Source organism: Megascapheus bottae, chromosome 7, assembly GCF_031878675.1.
Source record: "Megascapheus bottae isolate mThoBot1 chromosome 7, mThoBot2.hap1, whole genome shotgun sequence".
NCBI classification, from domain to species: domain Eukaryota; kingdom Metazoa; phylum Chordata; class Mammalia; order Rodentia; family Geomyidae; genus Megascapheus; species Megascapheus bottae.
Genome location: NC_143515.1, coordinates 12,431,553 through 12,449,428, shown reverse-complemented (window position 1 = coordinate 12,449,428; position 17,876 = coordinate 12,431,553). Strand labels below are relative to the sequence as shown.

At 43.3% G+C, this 17,876-nt stretch overlaps 1 protein-coding gene across 1 annotated transcript; it reads right to left on the bottom strand.

Annotated features, from left to right (window-relative positions):
• Nucleotides 1-3,733: 3,733 nt before the first annotated feature.
• Nucleotides 3,734-16,585, bottom strand: Pdcl3 (phosducin like 3). Its single transcript, XM_090336516.1, has 6 exons — nucleotides 16,461-16,585; nucleotides 13,273-13,402; nucleotides 7,813-7,903; nucleotides 7,423-7,566; nucleotides 6,663-6,871; nucleotides 3,734-4,229 (listed from the first exon to the last, which is right to left on the bottom strand). The coding sequence occupies exons 1-6, from the start codon at nucleotides 16,464-16,466 to the stop codon at nucleotides 4,087-4,089; spliced, it is 723 nt and encodes a 240-aa protein (XP_090192642.1). The 5' UTR covers nucleotides 16,467-16,585; the 3' UTR covers nucleotides 3,734-4,086.
• Between the last annotated feature and the right edge of the window lie 1,291 nt (nucleotides 16,586-17,876).

Genomic DNA, 17,876 nt, shown 5'->3' with positions numbered 1-17,876 from the left:
GTACTTCTTTCTCCATATTGCAAAAGTTGGAAGTAACTGTGCAACCCAGCTGATAGGAGTTGGGTGTCTTAAGGGCTGAGAGTCTACAGTGTTACCTGCAATTCTGCATGACAGTCTCATATTGTGATCTATGTGGTCATGTACTTTATAATTAAGTCTGTGATTCAGTATTTGTATTGCTCAGATCTAGCCCCTAGGAGTGTGTGAACTGGCTCCTGGATGCCTTTGACATACTCCTACCGTGTTTATTATTTAGCACATCTGGCATGACCTGATACTCCAGAATCATCTCTATTTCCAGATGCACCAACTTCACCATCTGGTGTTTTTCCAAGCAGCCTTGGTTACTTAATTGGAGAATGGGATTAGAAAGTAAGATAAGTGACAGGTGTGGTCTTTACTACTGAGATGTAGCTTCAATTGACAGAGCAAGGAAATATATAGATGAAATGATAACTTGTGCATATGCACTAAGTATTTTTCTCTAGCCATCTGTTAGCTAAACATGGGCTCAATATTATGCGTTATTCTCATCTCCTTCTCTTACTTATCTGTACATCAGCCTCCTGCCACCTGCTGTCCAGTTATGTAATTGTTCCTTTCTAAGTATTGCTAACTCATAAGCAATCACTTGATTCTAACCCATAAGTAATCACTTTATTAACTGGAGCACAGTGCTTAGATGTAGATCCTTTTGCTCTCCCTGTCAGATACAAGTTGTCACTTCATCCTCCCATCTCCTGTGAAACTACTTTCCACATCTATAACTATTCTGTCCATATTCTGAATTTCATTTGAGGGTCCTATTTTTTTCTTTAGTTTGCACATATGAAGATGGACCATCCTATTGAGGTCTGAGTTAGGTATGATAAATGGCAGTTGTCTCATCCCTTTCATTACTGGATCCATCATACAAGTCTCAACTCTTAAAATTCCCATGTACTTTACCTATTCAACCTACCCATCCAACCCTACCTCCTAGCTCAGATTCCAGACAGCTAATTACTTAGCTTTTCCACAGGACCAGCTGGGAAGGCACTTTGTAGGAGAGCGGTGTGCACAGTGGGTAAAGCCTGGTGCTTCCATTACATGGATGGCAACATCAAAAGTTGAAAGCTCCTTGTTCTAACAGCTTATTTTCATGCCAAGGGCAAAATAACTTTTGTGGGGGCATGCTTCCAAAACAAGCAGCATACACATAGCACGTTGGCCAGCCATGCTTGATTTCTACACTGACAAAACCTTGGGGTTATTGTAACAAAGCTGAATTTAAAGCTGGAAGGAATGAGAAAAAAATGGATTAGTTCAGAGGGTAACTCACTAAAGATCCTTTTTCTCTTTTGCTCTCAAGTACATCTTTGTTGAAATCCTTCAAGTTACCAAGAAGTGGGCAGGAGAATGTCGTGAGGCTACAATGGGGTGTGTGTGTACAATCTGACTACATTCCTTTCTCTTTCACAAAGTAGGAAACAGCATCATCACTGTGGGACCATGCCTTTTCTCCCATCTAGTATCCCAATTCTGGAACCATTTCTCACCCACCCTGTTATCCTTCCCTAGAATCTCCTCCTGCCAAGCACCTGAAGATAGCTTAGAGGGAGCTTTCCTGTCGTGTTTTCCAGTCACCTGTGTCTATCTGCTGTGGAGCTATGATCTCAGTGCTAAAGAACCAAGTTTCATTACCTGAGTCATCAGGCTAATGCTCCAAAGGAAACAGGAAGAAAATGGTGACTACTACAGGGATGCCTCCTAGAAGTAAGCTGAGGATGCTAGCAGCTCAGGGTCTAAATCATAACTTCAAATTTAGGACAGAGATGCTGCTCTCTTACTCTAAATCAAGTTCATATGGCTGGACATCTGCCTAGGTCTGGAATGTGATGCAGACAGATAGAGCTCATCAGCCAATGCTATGGGCACTGAACTCTTCTACACAAGCTTCCACAATCCATTGATAAAGGTTTTTCCTGGCATAGAGGCAAGACGCTGTGGACCAATGGGGCACAGTGAATTCTAGAATTGGATAGGGCATGGGCTCCTAAACGAATCCACCGTGAAGTTCTCCATCATTATGGAAACTATCCACATTCAAGTGATTTTTTTTACAACTGAATTCTAGCAAATACATCAAACTTCCTTTGTCTTCTCTTCTCCCCCTTGCACCACCACATACATTCACTATAATGTCAGCTACCAAGGAAACTCTTAAGAAGTTATGAGTGACACACATTAGCTGTTTCTCCTTTGCAACTGAAGTTTCATGAACACCCTTCAAGGTAAACAGTTACAGAAAACATGTTTCATCAGCAGTATTGGCTCAAATAAAACAAGAAAAAGATACTTCTGACAGATAAACTGGGTGACTGAAGCTTGTTCTTTTTTTAAATTAGAGCCAAAAACAAAGTTTATAATAAGGAAGAACTGTCCATCCTGAGCTCTTTTGCTCAGGGCCAGCACTCTACCATTTTGAGCCACAGTGCCACTTCTGGTTTTTGAGTGGTTAATTGGAGATGAGTCTCACAAGGACTCTTCTACCTGGATTGGCTTCAAACTGTGATCCTCAGATCTCAGCCTCTTGAATAGCTAGGTTACAGGCAGGAGCACCAGTGCCTGGCTGTAACGATTAATTTTAAGATCATTCAACACAATATCAGGGAATCTTTTTCTAACCTTTCTGTTGTCAGTGTGCATTTCACAAGATGTGAGGGATGGTACAGGACTCTGCCTCATAAAGCATCCCAGTACACTTATTCATTGGATAGAATTTGTGTGCTAAAATCTTATTTTTCCAAAAAATAAATTTATATGGTCTTTTATAGTAATAAATTTCAACGGTGTGAGATTTTTCTTTTTTCTTTTTTTGCCAGTCCTGGGCCTTGAATTCAGGGCCTTGGCACTGTCCTTTGGCTTTCTCAGGCTAGAGCTCTACCACTTGAGCCACAGCACCATTTCTGCCTTTTTGCTATGTCTGTGGTACCAAGGAATCGAACCCCGTTCTTCATGCATGCTAGACAAGCACTCTACCACTAGGCTAAACTCCAGGCCCTGTAAGATGTTATTTTAACTAGAAAAAAAGAGCCAAAGAAATGTGACAATAAATTGTGACAATGTTTGTCATATAAAATGTATTGTCCGTTTCTTCTAAATAGGACACGGGATCCCTATGCAAATACATACAAATACACACATACATATATACACATATGCACATACATATGCATGTGTATGTAAGTGTATTTAGATACATTTTGTGTGTATGTACCAATTGTGAGGCTTGAACTCAGGACATGGGCACTGTCCTTCTACCACTTGTGTCACAGCTCTACTTCCAATTTTTTGCTAGTTAATTGAGTCGTCTCACAGACTTTCTTGCCCAGGCTCTACTCAGCCTCTTGAGTAGCTAGGATTATAGGCATTAGCCTGTAACAAGAGGCAGTGCCTGGCCTCCTTTGTGTGTGTGTTTTTTTTGCCAGTTGTGGGGCTTGAACTCAGGGCCTGGGCACTGTCCTTGGACTTTTTTCTCAAGGCTAGAGCTCTACCACCTGAGCCACAGCACCACTTCCAGCATTTTTCTATGTATGTGGTACCAAGGAATCAAACTTGGGTCTTCATGCATGCTAGGCAAGCACTCTACCACTAGGCCAAACTCCCAGCCTCCTTTGTATTTTTTGAGTTGATCCATCTGTTGCTAGCTTTATAAGATAAATATAAACAGCACAATTATTATAAAACATAGTTTGCAACTCCCCACTATATAATTTATTCACATAGTTCTTAAAAACTTCGTATTCCTTTCTATGTAGTTTCACGTGAAAAACAGTGAATACTTTCATAGCTTAGTTAAAACATACATGGAAAAGCTTGGTTGGTATACCAACAGCTGGCTTAATTAAAAAAAAAGTTTCCATAAATTTAATGCAATTCCCAGCATTAATTTCTGAACTATATATAATATTTAAAGTGTAGTTGTGAAAAGGCTAAAAAAAAAACCAAACAAGATTTGTTCTTGCTTTTTTCTTTTGAAGATTTATCCAGATGATTACATCAGATCAAAAAAGTTAGAAAAGTTGTGGCAGCTATGGCCTTGGTTTAGTCACTGTCAGAGTTGCTGGCCCTCCTCATCGGGACAGAGTCCCGAACTAAGGACAGCAATTTGTCTTTAATGGGTTTCCGGGGGTTTTCCTCTAGGTCTGTCTTGATTGCTCCAGACTCAGACAGTTTCCACTCCAGCTCTGCATGATAAAGAGAGAAAATCCAATCACCAAAGGCACCAATAGCACCAAAGACATCAAAGGCCCTGCACTGCTTGAGGCCTCTCACCATTAAGCCTATCAAGTCAACTTTTATTTCCTGGGCACAAAACATAAGCATCCAACCTTGGTGGCAATATTAGTGCTATAATTTTAAGGTACCCAGAGATGTGAAAAAGTTTAGACTGCTAAGGAAAATACCAGGTATTTTTATCGAACACTTTTTTTCTTTTTGTCGGCCGTGGGACTTGAATCTGGGCTTGGGCATTGTCCCTGAGCCACAGTACCACTTCCACTGGAGATAAAGAGTCTTAAGGACTTTTTACTGCGACTTTTTACTGCCCAGGCTGGCTTTGAACCATGATCCTCAGATCTTAGCCTCCTGATAAACACTCTTTTAAAATGATAAGACTAACTGAGATACTACAAAGACAAGAACTTGTACCAAAAAAAAAAAAAAATCACATTAAGGTTAAGGGCCAGGAGTATGGCCTAGTGGTAGAGTGCTTGCATGGCATGTACAAAGCCCTGTGTTCAATTCCTTGGTACCAAGGTACACAGAAAAAACCAGAAGTGGTGCTGTGGTTCAAGTAATAGAGCACTAGCCTTGAACACAAAGAGGCTCAGGGACAGTGCCCAAGCTCTGAGTTCAAGCCTCAGGACTGGCAAAAACAAAAAACAAAAAAACAACAGGGACAGCACTCAGGCCCAGAGTTCAAGCCCCATAACCCACCCCCAACCGCCCCCCCACCAAAAAAAAAGAAAACTCCACAGATCTGCTGGGGATATCATCATTGAATCCAATTTTAGTTAACAACAGGAAATTTTTTCAGCTTCATGTCCAATAGCTCACCTATTAGGTCAAGAAATAGTTATATGATGATACCCTAGAACTGAGTAAAATAAAAAAAGCACTAGAAAGTGAAGAAATCATTAACCAAAGACGCAGTTCTTGTATTTCACTCTTGTAATCAGAGAAATTCCACATCAGTGTAAAAACTGGTGAAACAAAACCAAGTTATGCAGATTTCATCAAAGAACCCAGGGAGAACCCAGGGCTGCCTGAGACACTGATGCCAATCAACAGTCCAAGGCAGGGGTGGTGCCCGGCTAACTGAGGACCCTCATTAACATCCAACAGCCAATTGCACTGCAAGTCCTATTAAATTACCCATGAATCAGAGAGCCAAACAGTGGTTACTGGTGTCCAGGGGGTAAAAGGGGATTGTGGTCCAATGTACACACTTTCAGCTATAAGACAACAAATAATCCCCAGGGCTCAAGCAGTAGAATGCTAGCCTTTGAGAAAGGACAGTGCCCTGACCCTGAGGTTCAAGCCCCAGGACTGGCAAAAAAAAAGTCAGATAATATTAATTTATATGTCTTTGGACAAGGAAATATTGTTTAACTGCCTGATGTATCTCTCATACAGGCGTGTATCTTAGTGGTAAAGTTGTGTTTCAAGATATAAAATTGAAGGTCAATAAAGCACAGCTGGATATATTAGCTGAGTAGAGATAAAGTTTTTTTTTCATATATTTTTTATTGTAATTAATAGAAGGGTTACATGATATTTGCCAGATAAAAGTTTCCTCAGCTAGAATGCCTCTGGCTTAGGCTCTTTCATATATGGATATGTATTGATGTCTCCATGTGTAATGGGCAAAAAGGAATTTGTTTTAACCCACTCCTTCCAGAGTTACAAGGCAAAATGAAGGGATATATAAATTTAAGTCACTAGAGGCCCAGTGCCAGTGGCTCATACCTATAATCTTAGCTACACAGAAGCCTGAGATCTGAGGATCGTGGTTCAAGACAGCCCAAGCAGGAAAGTCTGTGAACTCTTGTTTCCAATTAACCAGTAAAAAGATTAAAGCAGAGCTGCGGCTTAGTGGCAAGAGTACCAGCCTTGAGCAAAAATGCTAGCAGAATGCTAGGCAGAATTCAAGTCCCAGTATTGGTACAGTTTCTAGAAATTCAACTAATTTTATTACAGAAAGAAAATATTAAAGAAATATAAAGAATCAGATTCAAGTAACACTAGTAACTAATGCTGTGTGAATTAGATTTAAAAAAGATAGTAAGGCTCTGATATTCAACTTCAACTTAAAGCAGAGCATTCAACTGAAGAGACAAACTGTATCTAGAGTTGTGAGTAGAAACACTCCCCAACTGGGCCAGGAGTTTGGCCTAGTGGTTAAAGTGCTTGCCTAGCATGCACGAAGACCCGGGTTCGATTCCTCGGTACCACATACATAGAAAAAAGCCAGAAGTGGTGCTGAGGCTCAAGTGGTAGAGCTCTAGCCTTGAGAAAGCCCAAGGACTGTGCTCAGGCCTGAGCTCAAGCCCAGGACTGGCAAAAAAAAAAAAAAAAAGAAATACTCCCCAACGTCACTCACTCCAGGGGCCTCTTACCATCTCTTGTCAGGTTCATGCCACCGAACACCAGAGGACCAATAAACTGTGCCTTGATGTCACCTTCAAGGTAAACGAATATAGTGGGCAAATTCCTATCAGGGTAATTGGGTATACAGGTTGTTGAAATGGCCTTGATAAACTTGACATCAGGAAACTTCCTAGAAAGCTCACTGAAGTGTTGATTTATGAGGGCACACAGGGGAATCCTAGAGCACAGAAATAGAAAACAGAAGCAAATGTGATCTATGCATACTGAATAAAGCCCAATTGCCCTTCTATTTATATATACCTTCAAGATGGCTTCACAAGGGGTTTATTACTACTAGCAAGATGAATTTACACTAAACAAAGTAACAACTCTCAAAAAAACAATGACAGGCTCATGCCTGTAATCCTAGCTACTCGGGGGGCTGAGCTCTGCGAATCACAGTTCAAAGTCAACCTGGGCATAATGAAAGTCTATTAGACTCTTATCTCCAATTAACTACCAGAAAACTGGAAGTGGCACTATGGCTCAGTGGTAGAGTGGTAGCCTTGAACTGAAGAGTTAGGGACAGAGCCCAGGCCCAGAGTTCAAGTCCTACCACCAACAAAATTAATATATATATATATATATATATATATATATATTTAAAAAAAAAAACTGAGTGAGAGTGTGAGCCCCTAAGTTCAAGCACACATACTCACAAATCAAAACCTAAAAATCTAAGCCAAATGCAAGTCAACATTTTATAGACCACATGGAAGATCAGCTCACCCTTGTTTGTAAAGGTGCAAGACTACCCATAAGCCTTTACCAGCTTTGGTAACTTCTTGAACATAATCCTTTCCTGAGATCTCCAAAACTTCTCCAAACTTATTCTTCAGTTGAGTTGCTTTCCACTCAGCCAGTCTTCGCTGCCTGTACCAACAGGAGGACAGACATGTGTAACACATACATGCAGCATTGCACTCACATGTGCATACACATCAATCAGAAGGCAATCCTTGCAATAATTCAGGGTTATTTATTTACAGGGCATTTCATTGAAACACACAATATTTTATGGGAATCCTTTCCAAATTAAATCTCAAATTAACTTTCTCAATGTTACACACAATGTATCTCCATCCAGAACAGCAACCAGTCCTTCTTTGTGGCACTCACTTGTATAGTTCAATAGCCCGTTCATCCTCGTCATTAAATTCATCCTCATTTTCTTCCAGCTCTTCCAAGGTCATATCTTCATATGTTTTCACTGAATTTGTGACATTGGCAAACATAAAAAAGAGGAACAGATAAACATTTGAGGTTTTCACTTTTCGCTAAAGATGGATGTGCACATATCAGAAAGCTAGCATCTCACATAAGATAAACCTTAAGAAATTTCACTAATGGGGGCCAGAATTTGTCCTAGTAGTAGAGTGCTTGCCTAGCATACACAAAGACCCAGGTTTGATTCCCTGATACCATATACATAGAAAAAATCCAGAAGTGGTGCTAAGGCTCAAATGGTAGAGCTCTAGCCTTGAGAAAGCCCAAGGACAGTGCTCAGGCCCTGAGTATAAGCCCCAAGCCTGGTAAAAAAAAAAAAAAGAAAGAAAGAAAGAAGGAAAGAAAGAAACAAACAAACAAACAAACTTCACTAGTAAATAAGTTGGGGGCAGCAAGTGTGGCCTAGTGGTAGAGTGCTTGCCAAGCATGCACAAAGCCCTGGGTTCAATTCCTTGCTAAAATATACACAGAAAAAAAGCCAAAAGTGATACTGTGGCCCAAGGGGTAGAGTGCTAGCTCTAAGCAAAATTGCTCAAGGACAGTACCCAGGCCCTGAGTTCAAGCCCCAGCCCCATAATCTGCAGGAGGCAGAGATGTTGGAATCATGGTTCAGAACAAGTTCAGGCAGAAAAATCTGGGAGACTCATCCTCAATTAACCAGCAGAAAGCTGGAACTAGAGGCATAGTTGAGTACTAGCCATAAGCAGACAAAGCCAAGCAAAAGCTCAAGGCTCCAAGTTAAAGTCCTAGTTTAGCACACACAAAAAGTTGGAAGTATTTTTAAAAAGATTTACTGGCTTTACCATTTGACTTATCTGACCTCTACACAGTGATAAAAGTATAAATTCGATGTTTTTCACACCTATAAAACAAAAGACTTGGTCTGGTCTGAGTGTAATAATATGTTTTCATATGATCTAAGAAAAAGAGAATACTCCCCAAAGCACACTTTTCTTAAAGTTAAAAAGTGTACTTTTTTTTTTCTTATGAATGGCAGACAGCTCTATCTGTTCTAAACAATTGCTATGAAAGGTTATCTTATTTTTATTGCCATTAGTACCCTTTCTTATTTATGGACATCAATTATGGACATTTTAGGCTACACTATGTTCCCTCTAAGCAAGTTCACCAAGGTCAAGGGATCTACGACGTGTATCTTTGTGCATGTGAGTGCATGCTTGTGTAGAGGAGGGGGGAGGAACTTGAACTCGGGGCCTGATATTATCACTTGGCTTCTTGGCTCAAGGATAGTGCTCTATCATCTGACCCACAGCTCCATTTCCAGCTTTTTGTTGTTTAACTGGAGATAAACGTCTCGTGTGTTCTATGACCTGAACCAAGAGCCTCATGAACTTTTCTGCCTGAGTTGCCTTTGAATCTATATCCTCACATCTCTGACTCCTGAATAGCTAGGATTACAGGGGTGAGCCACCAGCACCCCAGCAGATGACCAAAACGTCTTGATAATGAGCAGCATCTGACTCTAGGCCATTCCTATCAATGGCTTCAAATTTCTCTAGACACCATCATTTGAATCATTTATGGATTAAACTTCCCCAGGGCTCAGCTGACTTCTTTGTCCATTCTCTTGGTGTTGCACTAATGGCATAACTTAAAATACTACTGGTATGGTGACAACGCCCCAAGCTACACCTTCAGCCCAGACTTCTCCAACTGGAGAAACACAAACCCCACCTCCTATTTACCGGCTCTATTTGTCTAAGACTACAGTTAACATGGCCCACAATATTGGGTAGGCAGCTCCATCCTCAGGCTGCTCAAGCCCAGCAGGAATCTTTATCTTTATCCCACAGCATTCCAGGGAGGTCCATCAACAAACCCTGGTTTCCCTAACTTCAAAATACATCAGCTTTTATCAGTTCTCACTTCTACCACCATCTCCAGCTGAAGACAATGGTGTCTGTCAGCCGGGCCTGAATTTTCAGACAGGTCTCCTGGTCCATCTCACAAAATTCTTAGTGAGGCAGCACTAGGACAGTGATTTCAAAGTGAGGATAGCTAGCTGGGCACAGTGGCTCATGCCTGTTATCCTAACTACTCAGGAGGCTGAAATCTGAGGATCAAGGTTCAAAGCCAGCCCGGGCACAAAAGGACCTGAGCTCTTATCTCCAATTAACCTCTAGAAAACAGGAAGTGGGGCTTGGCTCAAGGGTAGGGTGATAGCCTTGAGCTGAAGAGCTCAAGGATAGCACACAGGCTGAGTTCAAGCTCCAAGACCCACAAAAAAATAAAAATAAAAATAAATTAAAAAATGAGGATAAACAACAGCTCAAAAAATTGAATCACTCCAAAACTAATCTCCAAAGTAACAACCATCCCATTAAAAGATGGGCCAAAGACTTAAAGAGAGTCTTCTCTGAAGAAGAAACAAGAATGGCCTATAGACACATGAAGAAATGCTCAACATCTCTGGTCATAAAAGAAATGCAAATCAAAACAACTCTAAGATTCCACCTCACTCCAGTTAGAATGGCCAGGATCAAGAAAACTAATAACAGCAGATGCTGGAGGGGATGTGGCCAGGAGGGATCACTACTACACTGCTGATGGGAGTGCAAACTCATTCAACCACTATGGAAAGCAGTATGGCAGTTCCTCAGAAGACTAAACATAGAGCTCCCCTATGACCCAGCAATTCCACTACTTGGCATTTACCCAATCGTCCAGAAACAAGGACATACTAAATCCACTAGCACAACGATGTTCACTGCAGCACTATTTACCATAGCAAAGATATGGAACCAACCTAGATGTCCCTCAGTTGATGCGTAGATCAACAAGATGTGGTATTTATACACAATGGAATTCTATGCTGCTGTCAGAAAGAATGGCATCGCCCCATTTGTTAGGAAATGGAAAGACTTAGAAAAAATCATATTAAGTGAAGTAAGCCAGACTCAAAGGAACATAGGCTCAATGGTTTCCCTCATTTGTCATAATCAGTAGAAAACTTGGGTTCTTCTAGCAGAGATTTGCAATAGAGCAAAACCTAGATACATAAGGCCATACAGTATGACGCTAAATGAAAGGACCTCTAGGATATAGAAATAAAAGCCATATAATGAGTGATTGTTGTCCTTAATGTACTATGTTATCTCTCATCTCTTTTGCTGTCCCTTGGTTATATCATATTGTCACAGTATCTCACTTTGTTATCTGATATATTGGACATAAGCTTATTTGGTTATTTGAAATTGGACAGGAAAGAGGGGAAAACAAGATGAGGGTGGGGGTGAGGGGGGAGGGAAATGGGGACCAAGACATGAGAAAGGGTATCAATGTATGTGAAGTAATGCACCTTCCATCTGGTGAATGTAATGTAACCCTTCTATTAATTACAATAAAAAATATGAAAAAAATGAGGATAAACCAGACATAAGCAGCTCACATTTGAAATTCTAGCTACTCAAGAGACTAAAGTCTGAAGACAGAGGTTCAGAACCAGCCCAAACAGACAACTGAGCAACTCTGCACACTCTGGGTTGGGTGCTGGTGGTTCGTATCAGTAATCCTAGTTATTCAGGAGGCTGAGCTCTATCTAAGGGTCGAGTTTCAAAGCCAGCCTGGGCAAGAAAGTCTGAAACATCTATAGCCACTACCAGAAAACCAAAGGTGGTGCTGAGGCTCAAAGTGGTAGAATGCTAACTTTGAACAAAAGAGCTCAGAGATAGTGCCCAGGCCCTGAGTTAAAGCTCTACAACTGACAAAGGGGAGTGAGACGGGAAGCTGGAAAATGAAGGCATGACTCAAGTGGAAAAACACCAGCCACATGCAAAAAAGGCAAGTGAGAGGTGATATCCTGAATGCAAGCCCCAAACCTCCAATGATTTCCTAACTCATTAGGCCTGAAAGTCACTGCTCTTACTAAAACACGCAGGGTGGGCCCTATGTTCATTCAGTTTCTCCCAGTCTCCCCAGCTATGCTGGCCTCCAATCAGATCCTCCAACATCTTAGTCCAGCTTCTCCCTTGCTGAAGTACCGCATCACACCTCTTCACATCCACCCAAGTGTCATCTAGAATCATACATACCCCCTTCTCCAACCTTTCTTGCCCCTTTCCCATTCTTATTTCCCTTATTGTTAAGGGTCAGCTTCCACTTCTAGAACTGAAGTTCCAGGAAGGCTGAGAATTCTGTCTAGCCAGTACACCATTAAATCTTCATTGCACCTAACCCACAGTAATCACTCAGTAGAATTTCTCTGGCTATTAAATACTTTCTAATAATCCTCTAAATCAGCACTTATATGTAAAAGTAGAAAACAAAAGTTAATTCCTGGTCTGGGAGTGTGGCCTAGTGTTTGCTTAGTATATACAAAGCCCTGGGTTCAATTCCTGGGTACCGTACACACAGAAAAAGCCAGAAGTGGTGTTGTAGCTCAAGTGCTAACCTTGAGAAATCTCAAGGACAGTGCCCAGGCCCCGAGTTCAAGCCCAGGGCTGGAAAAAAGAAAGAAGAGGAAAAAGAGGAGGAGGAAGAGAAGGGAGGAGGAAGAAGAAAAGAAGAGGAGGAGGAAGAACTATTGGAGTTTCTGTGTGACCAATAGTTCTCAAACTTTGACACATACTTGAAACCCTTTAAAGCTCTTGTTTAAAAGCTAGAGTAAGGGCTGGGTACTGGTGACTCACATCTATAATCCTAGCTACTCAAGATCTGAGGATCACAGTTCAAAAGCCAGCATGGACAGGAAAGTCCTTGGAATAAAAGTCCATGAAATGTTAACCCCAACTAACTACCACAGAACTGAAAGTAGAGACATGGCCCAAAGTGGTAGAGAACTAGCCTTGAGCGAAAGAGCTCAGGAACAGTACCTAGGGCCTGAGTTCAAGCCCCACGACTGACCAAAAAAAAAAATAAAATAAAATGTAGATTCAGGGATAAGTATGTATCTCAGTGTTGGAGCATTTGCTTAATGTGTGCAGTGCTCCTGGTTCTATCTCCTATACTGCAAAAGTAAATAAAGACTGCATAGATTCATGCCTCAGAAATGTGGACTCTGGCAAGAGACTAGGAATATCTGCGCATGCATTGAGGGAGTCTACTTTTGAGAAAAGTACTCTCAGACCTCATGTGTTACTACCTGATGCTTTCTCACAGTAGCCAGACCACAAAGATTAATTAATATAGTGATTAATCAATAAAGTGAAAGTGAGATTATGTACTCAAAAAAGTACCATGTGCTAATGTGACCAACATAAGGATTTGGGGACTGATGGGCATCTGGGATGTTGTCCCAGATGGTGATGTTTAAGATGCTCTGTGATTGGCCTAAAGTCCCAAGTGATAACGCCAGAAGAGCCTCCTATGATAGCAATAGGAGGGAACACTCACCCACTGACTGCTGGAGGATTTGCTCTTCCTCCTCTTCTGCCTCCTTCTCCAACTCTTTTAGACTTTCCTTCGAGGGCAAGATGCCCTTTTTGCGTAAGATGTCATTCCACTCTGTGTCTGCATTGGGGTCCTAGATAACAGGGCCAAGAATTCCATGAAGTGCCAACCCTAGTATGAATGGTGCTGTGTGTAGCAAGGGGCAAAGTGAGAAAGGTGATGGGAGAGGAATTGAAGCCATGTTCTGCAAATTATTTCCAAGAAAGTGTCAAAAAGACCCACAGCTCCTGATCTGTTTTCTCACTGAGCAACTATCTTAGGGTCCAAAATTAGGATACAGCCAGATGCTAGCCTGGGCAGAAAAGTCCCCTAGACTCTTATCTCCAATCAAGTACCAAAAAGCCAGAAATGGAGGTGTGGTTCAATTAGTTGAGTGCTACCATTGAGCACAAAAGGTCAGGGATAGTGCCCAAGTCCTGAATTCAAGCCCCAGGACTGGCACCAGAGGAAAAAAAAAGGATAATATATAAATCAGTATCAACATTGAAATCAAGGCTCTGTCATGCTTTCATTCAGAATTATTAATAATTTGCAGTGACTCATGGAACACAAGTGTATGTGTGTGTGTATATCTATCTATCTATCTATCTATATATATATACATAATTTTTTTTTTACACAGAAAGCAATAGGAAAAGGGTGGCAAATCCAAGAACCACCTACATTTCTACAAAGGAAGAGACAAGCAGTGAACAAGCACATCAAGCTACAGCAAAACAAGTTGCAGCAAACATACACATCAAATAGGATATTTGTCTTGGAGTTATAAGGCATCTTTAAAACAAGAGGACACCTAACCATGTCCTCAGATGCCCAGAGGACATTCTGAGCATCTCAAAGTTATACTGTAGTAGACCTGGAGAAAGACAAGTTAGCCTAACATAATTCTCTAAATGCCAAAGTTAGCACAGCTAATGCCCCGGAGTCTCTCCTAATGGCCAATGTTTATACTAATAAAGTTTATTAACAGAACACTAAGCAATGAGTTGTTATTGTTTGTTGTGGTTTTGGTGGGTCATGGGGCTTGCACTCGGCCTGGGCACTGTCCCTGAGCTCTTCAGGTCAAGGCTACCACTCTACCCCTGGGCCTGGGGGCTGTTCCTGAGCTCTTCAGCTCAAGGCTACCTCCCTACCCTTGAGCCAAGCCCCACTTCCTGTTTTCTGGAGGTTAATTGGAGATAAGAGTCTCAGGTCCTTTTGTGCCTGGGTTGATTTTGAACCTAGATCCTCAGATCTGAGCTTCCAAAGTAGCTAGGATTACAGGTGTGAGCCACCATGCCCAGCTGCAATGAGTATTCTTTAAAGCTCAACCCTCCTAAGCATATGTGAGGCACTGTGGTCATAAGGTTATGTCTATGCTCTTAGGCATGGGTGGCTCATGCCTATAATTCTGGCTACTTAGGAGGCTGAGATATGAGGATCATCATTCAAAGCCAGCAGAGGCAAGAAAATTCCTTAGACTCTACTCTCTCTCTCTCTCTCTCTCTCTCTCTCTCTCTCTCTCTCTCTCTCTCACACACACACACACACACACACACACACACAGTCTGGAAGTGAAGCACTGTGGCTCAAATGATACAGCCACAGCCTGAGCAAGAATCTCAGGCACAGCACCTAGACTCTGTCCAAACCTCAGGACAGGCATGTGCAAACACAGACACACAAAGATACTACCATGCTGAACAATCAAACTGTTAACATTAAAATGACGTATGTTAAAAGGGGCCCTTTGCTATGAACCCAGTAGTTCAAGCTGCCCTTGGTTTGGTAGGAACACTGCTAAAGGAGCTCAAACTTGATTTGGAGCCTCACCCAGGTACCTACATCTTGCTGAGATTTATCATGAGAAAAATGAACAGGCCAGACAGAGGAGGCCTCTGAAGATGTCACATTGTGTGTGTGCCTTTGGTCTTGAACTCAGAACCTGGGCCCTGCCTGTGAGGTTATTTTATGCTCAAGGTTGACACACTACCATTTGAGCCCCAGCCCCACTTCCGGCTTTTTGGTTGTTACTTGGTGATGAGAATCTCACAGACTTTGCTTCTTGGGCTGACTTCAAACCACAGTCCTCAGATTTCAGGATTCTGAGATTACAGATTACTAGCTGGGATTCCAGGCCTGTGCCCCCACCCTGCCCCAAGGCAGGAATTGGAAGAATAAGCAGGGAGACATGGGCAGTCTTGAAGCTTCTTGTGACAAACTTGTTTTTGTGGTGATGCTCCTCAAACCCCCAGCGCCCCTCTCCACCACCAGAGCCACACTATCCGCATTTCCCATCCACCATACACAGGAACTATGCCTACTATCTGGCCACAGGTGACTGTCAGGGAGGGGAGCAAGTCACTGTCCTTGAACAGAGGCAGGGCCCATAGAGAAAAAAGTAAAACTAAAAAATCTGATTTTATTTAAAAAAAAAAAAAAACCCTCAGCAGGGCTGTGTTTGTGGCCCAGTGGTAGAGTGCTTGCCTAGCACGCATGAAACCCTGGGCTGGATTCCTCGGCATCACATACACAGAAAAGGCAGGCAGTAGTGGCTGTGGCTCAAGAGGTTGAGTGCTAACCTTGAACAAAAGAAGCCCCAGGGCTGGCAAACAGAAATATGAACAAAAAGCACACTGATCAGTGGGACCTGGGGGCTCAGGTCTGGATGCTAGGAAGGCAGTGAAAAGGGCCCCAATCTCAGCTCCGCGCTGGGGTTAAGAGCGTCGGCAGAGCCCTCGGGTAGCGGAGAGCCGCGCCAGGTCCACCGGGAGGCGAGCCCGGCGGCGCCCCTCCGAGCCTCGCTTCCCACACACCCCTACTCAGGGCCGGACTCAGGCCGCTCACAAACAGGAAGTCACTGGTGACAACTGAGCTGTGGCCGGACCTGCGCGGGCCGCGAGAAAGCCGACCTCCACGCGGCGCAGCCCCCCACCGCCGCGCTGGACTGGGAGGGCGGGGCTGGGCACGCCCCGCGAACCCCAGAGTGCGGGAGAGACCCCGCCCGCCCTTCCGCACTGCGCCTGCGCGGGGCCCGGCGCACGCGGCCTCCTGGGCGCAGCCGTGCCGCTCTCTTCTCACCAGGCCCAGTGCCCGCAATTTCTCCAGGACAGATCCCAGCTCCTAGGTTCCCCCGCTTCTGCCAAGCTCACCTGCATCTCGTCTTCACTCGCTCAGGTCAGCCCCGGCAGCGCCCTCCCGACCCTCAGCACTTCTTTATACACTCGACCTTTCTCCGCCCCGCCCCTTCTCCCGGCTGGGCCTTCACCACGCCTCCAGTAGCGAGCTGGGCGGAGCCAGGAAGGGGGACTGAGTTGACGCCGGCGCCGAAGCGGTGCGCATGCGCGTGGACGTCCGCTGGCCTTGACCTTATTAGGGCAGGTCTGCGGGAGGAATTGTGGGCGGAGCTCGCCCGTGCTGCGCGGTGACTGAGCCATTTCCCAGACCCGAGGAGGCCATGCCCGCCAGAGCGGTGAATGAAAGTGAGTTTCAGTAATCCGACACTGATGAAAACTGAGGCAGCGTCTTTTGGAGTTCCGAACAAGGCGACTTATTCCTAAAAGGTTCCCTGAGAACCTACCACGTGTCAGACAATATCAGAGCTTCTGAGGATACATCAGTGGTCAAACTAGACAAGGGCTTTGGGGCGTGGTTCGGTGGTAGAAAGCTCATGTGGAAATCCATCGGTTCCATACTACCACAAAAAAGGGGGGAGGGGGGTGTTAGAAGACAGTTACCTCCAGGAGCCACTGACTGGTGTTTGCCGAGCGCCCAGTGGTCACTGAGAAAAGTCAGTGCATTTGTGAAGTAATGCACCTTCTCTGGTGAATATAATGTAACCCTTCCATTAATTACAATAATATATATATATATATATAAAGAAAAATCAGTGCATGCAATACATTTAGATGCTAGATGGGCCCCAGGTGTTCCACTCAATCACAGATTTGAATTAAGAGTTGTATTCGTTGCTATTAATACGATCTCCAAAAAACCACTGGGGTCACACAGACACGAAAGCAAGGAATCAGCTCAGCAAGGCAAACTTCACTTATGCCGAAGGTTGCACCTAAAACCTGGCAGGCCAGTGTTAAGCTCGAGTTCAGGAGGCCTTTTCCCAAAAGACCCTCAGAGACTGTCACCAACGTAAAACAAGGGAATTTTTATTGCAAGCTCCAGCCTGGTATTTTGTGCACACAGCTGCAACCCGTGATGCTGACAGCCCGGAGCCTAGGGTTACAGCATTTTTATACACTTCTTTGAGGTAGGCAGGGACTTTACATATATCATAGTGATTGTTACATATTGTGGGAGATTTATAAAACAACTCTAAGTGGGATCCTTGGGAAAGTCCAAGGACAAATTCCTTACTGATTTGTTATGCTTAACTGCAGGGTTCTGCCCTAAACAAATACTATCTATCTGCCAGACATTCTCCCTGGAGCAGTTAAAAGTGACCTTCTGGCAGGGCCTGCTTAAAAATAACTTTTTACTGGAGTTCATCAAACTTCAAAAGGACTTTGGCATAAGATTAACAGTACACAATCTAAAAACATGCACACACACAC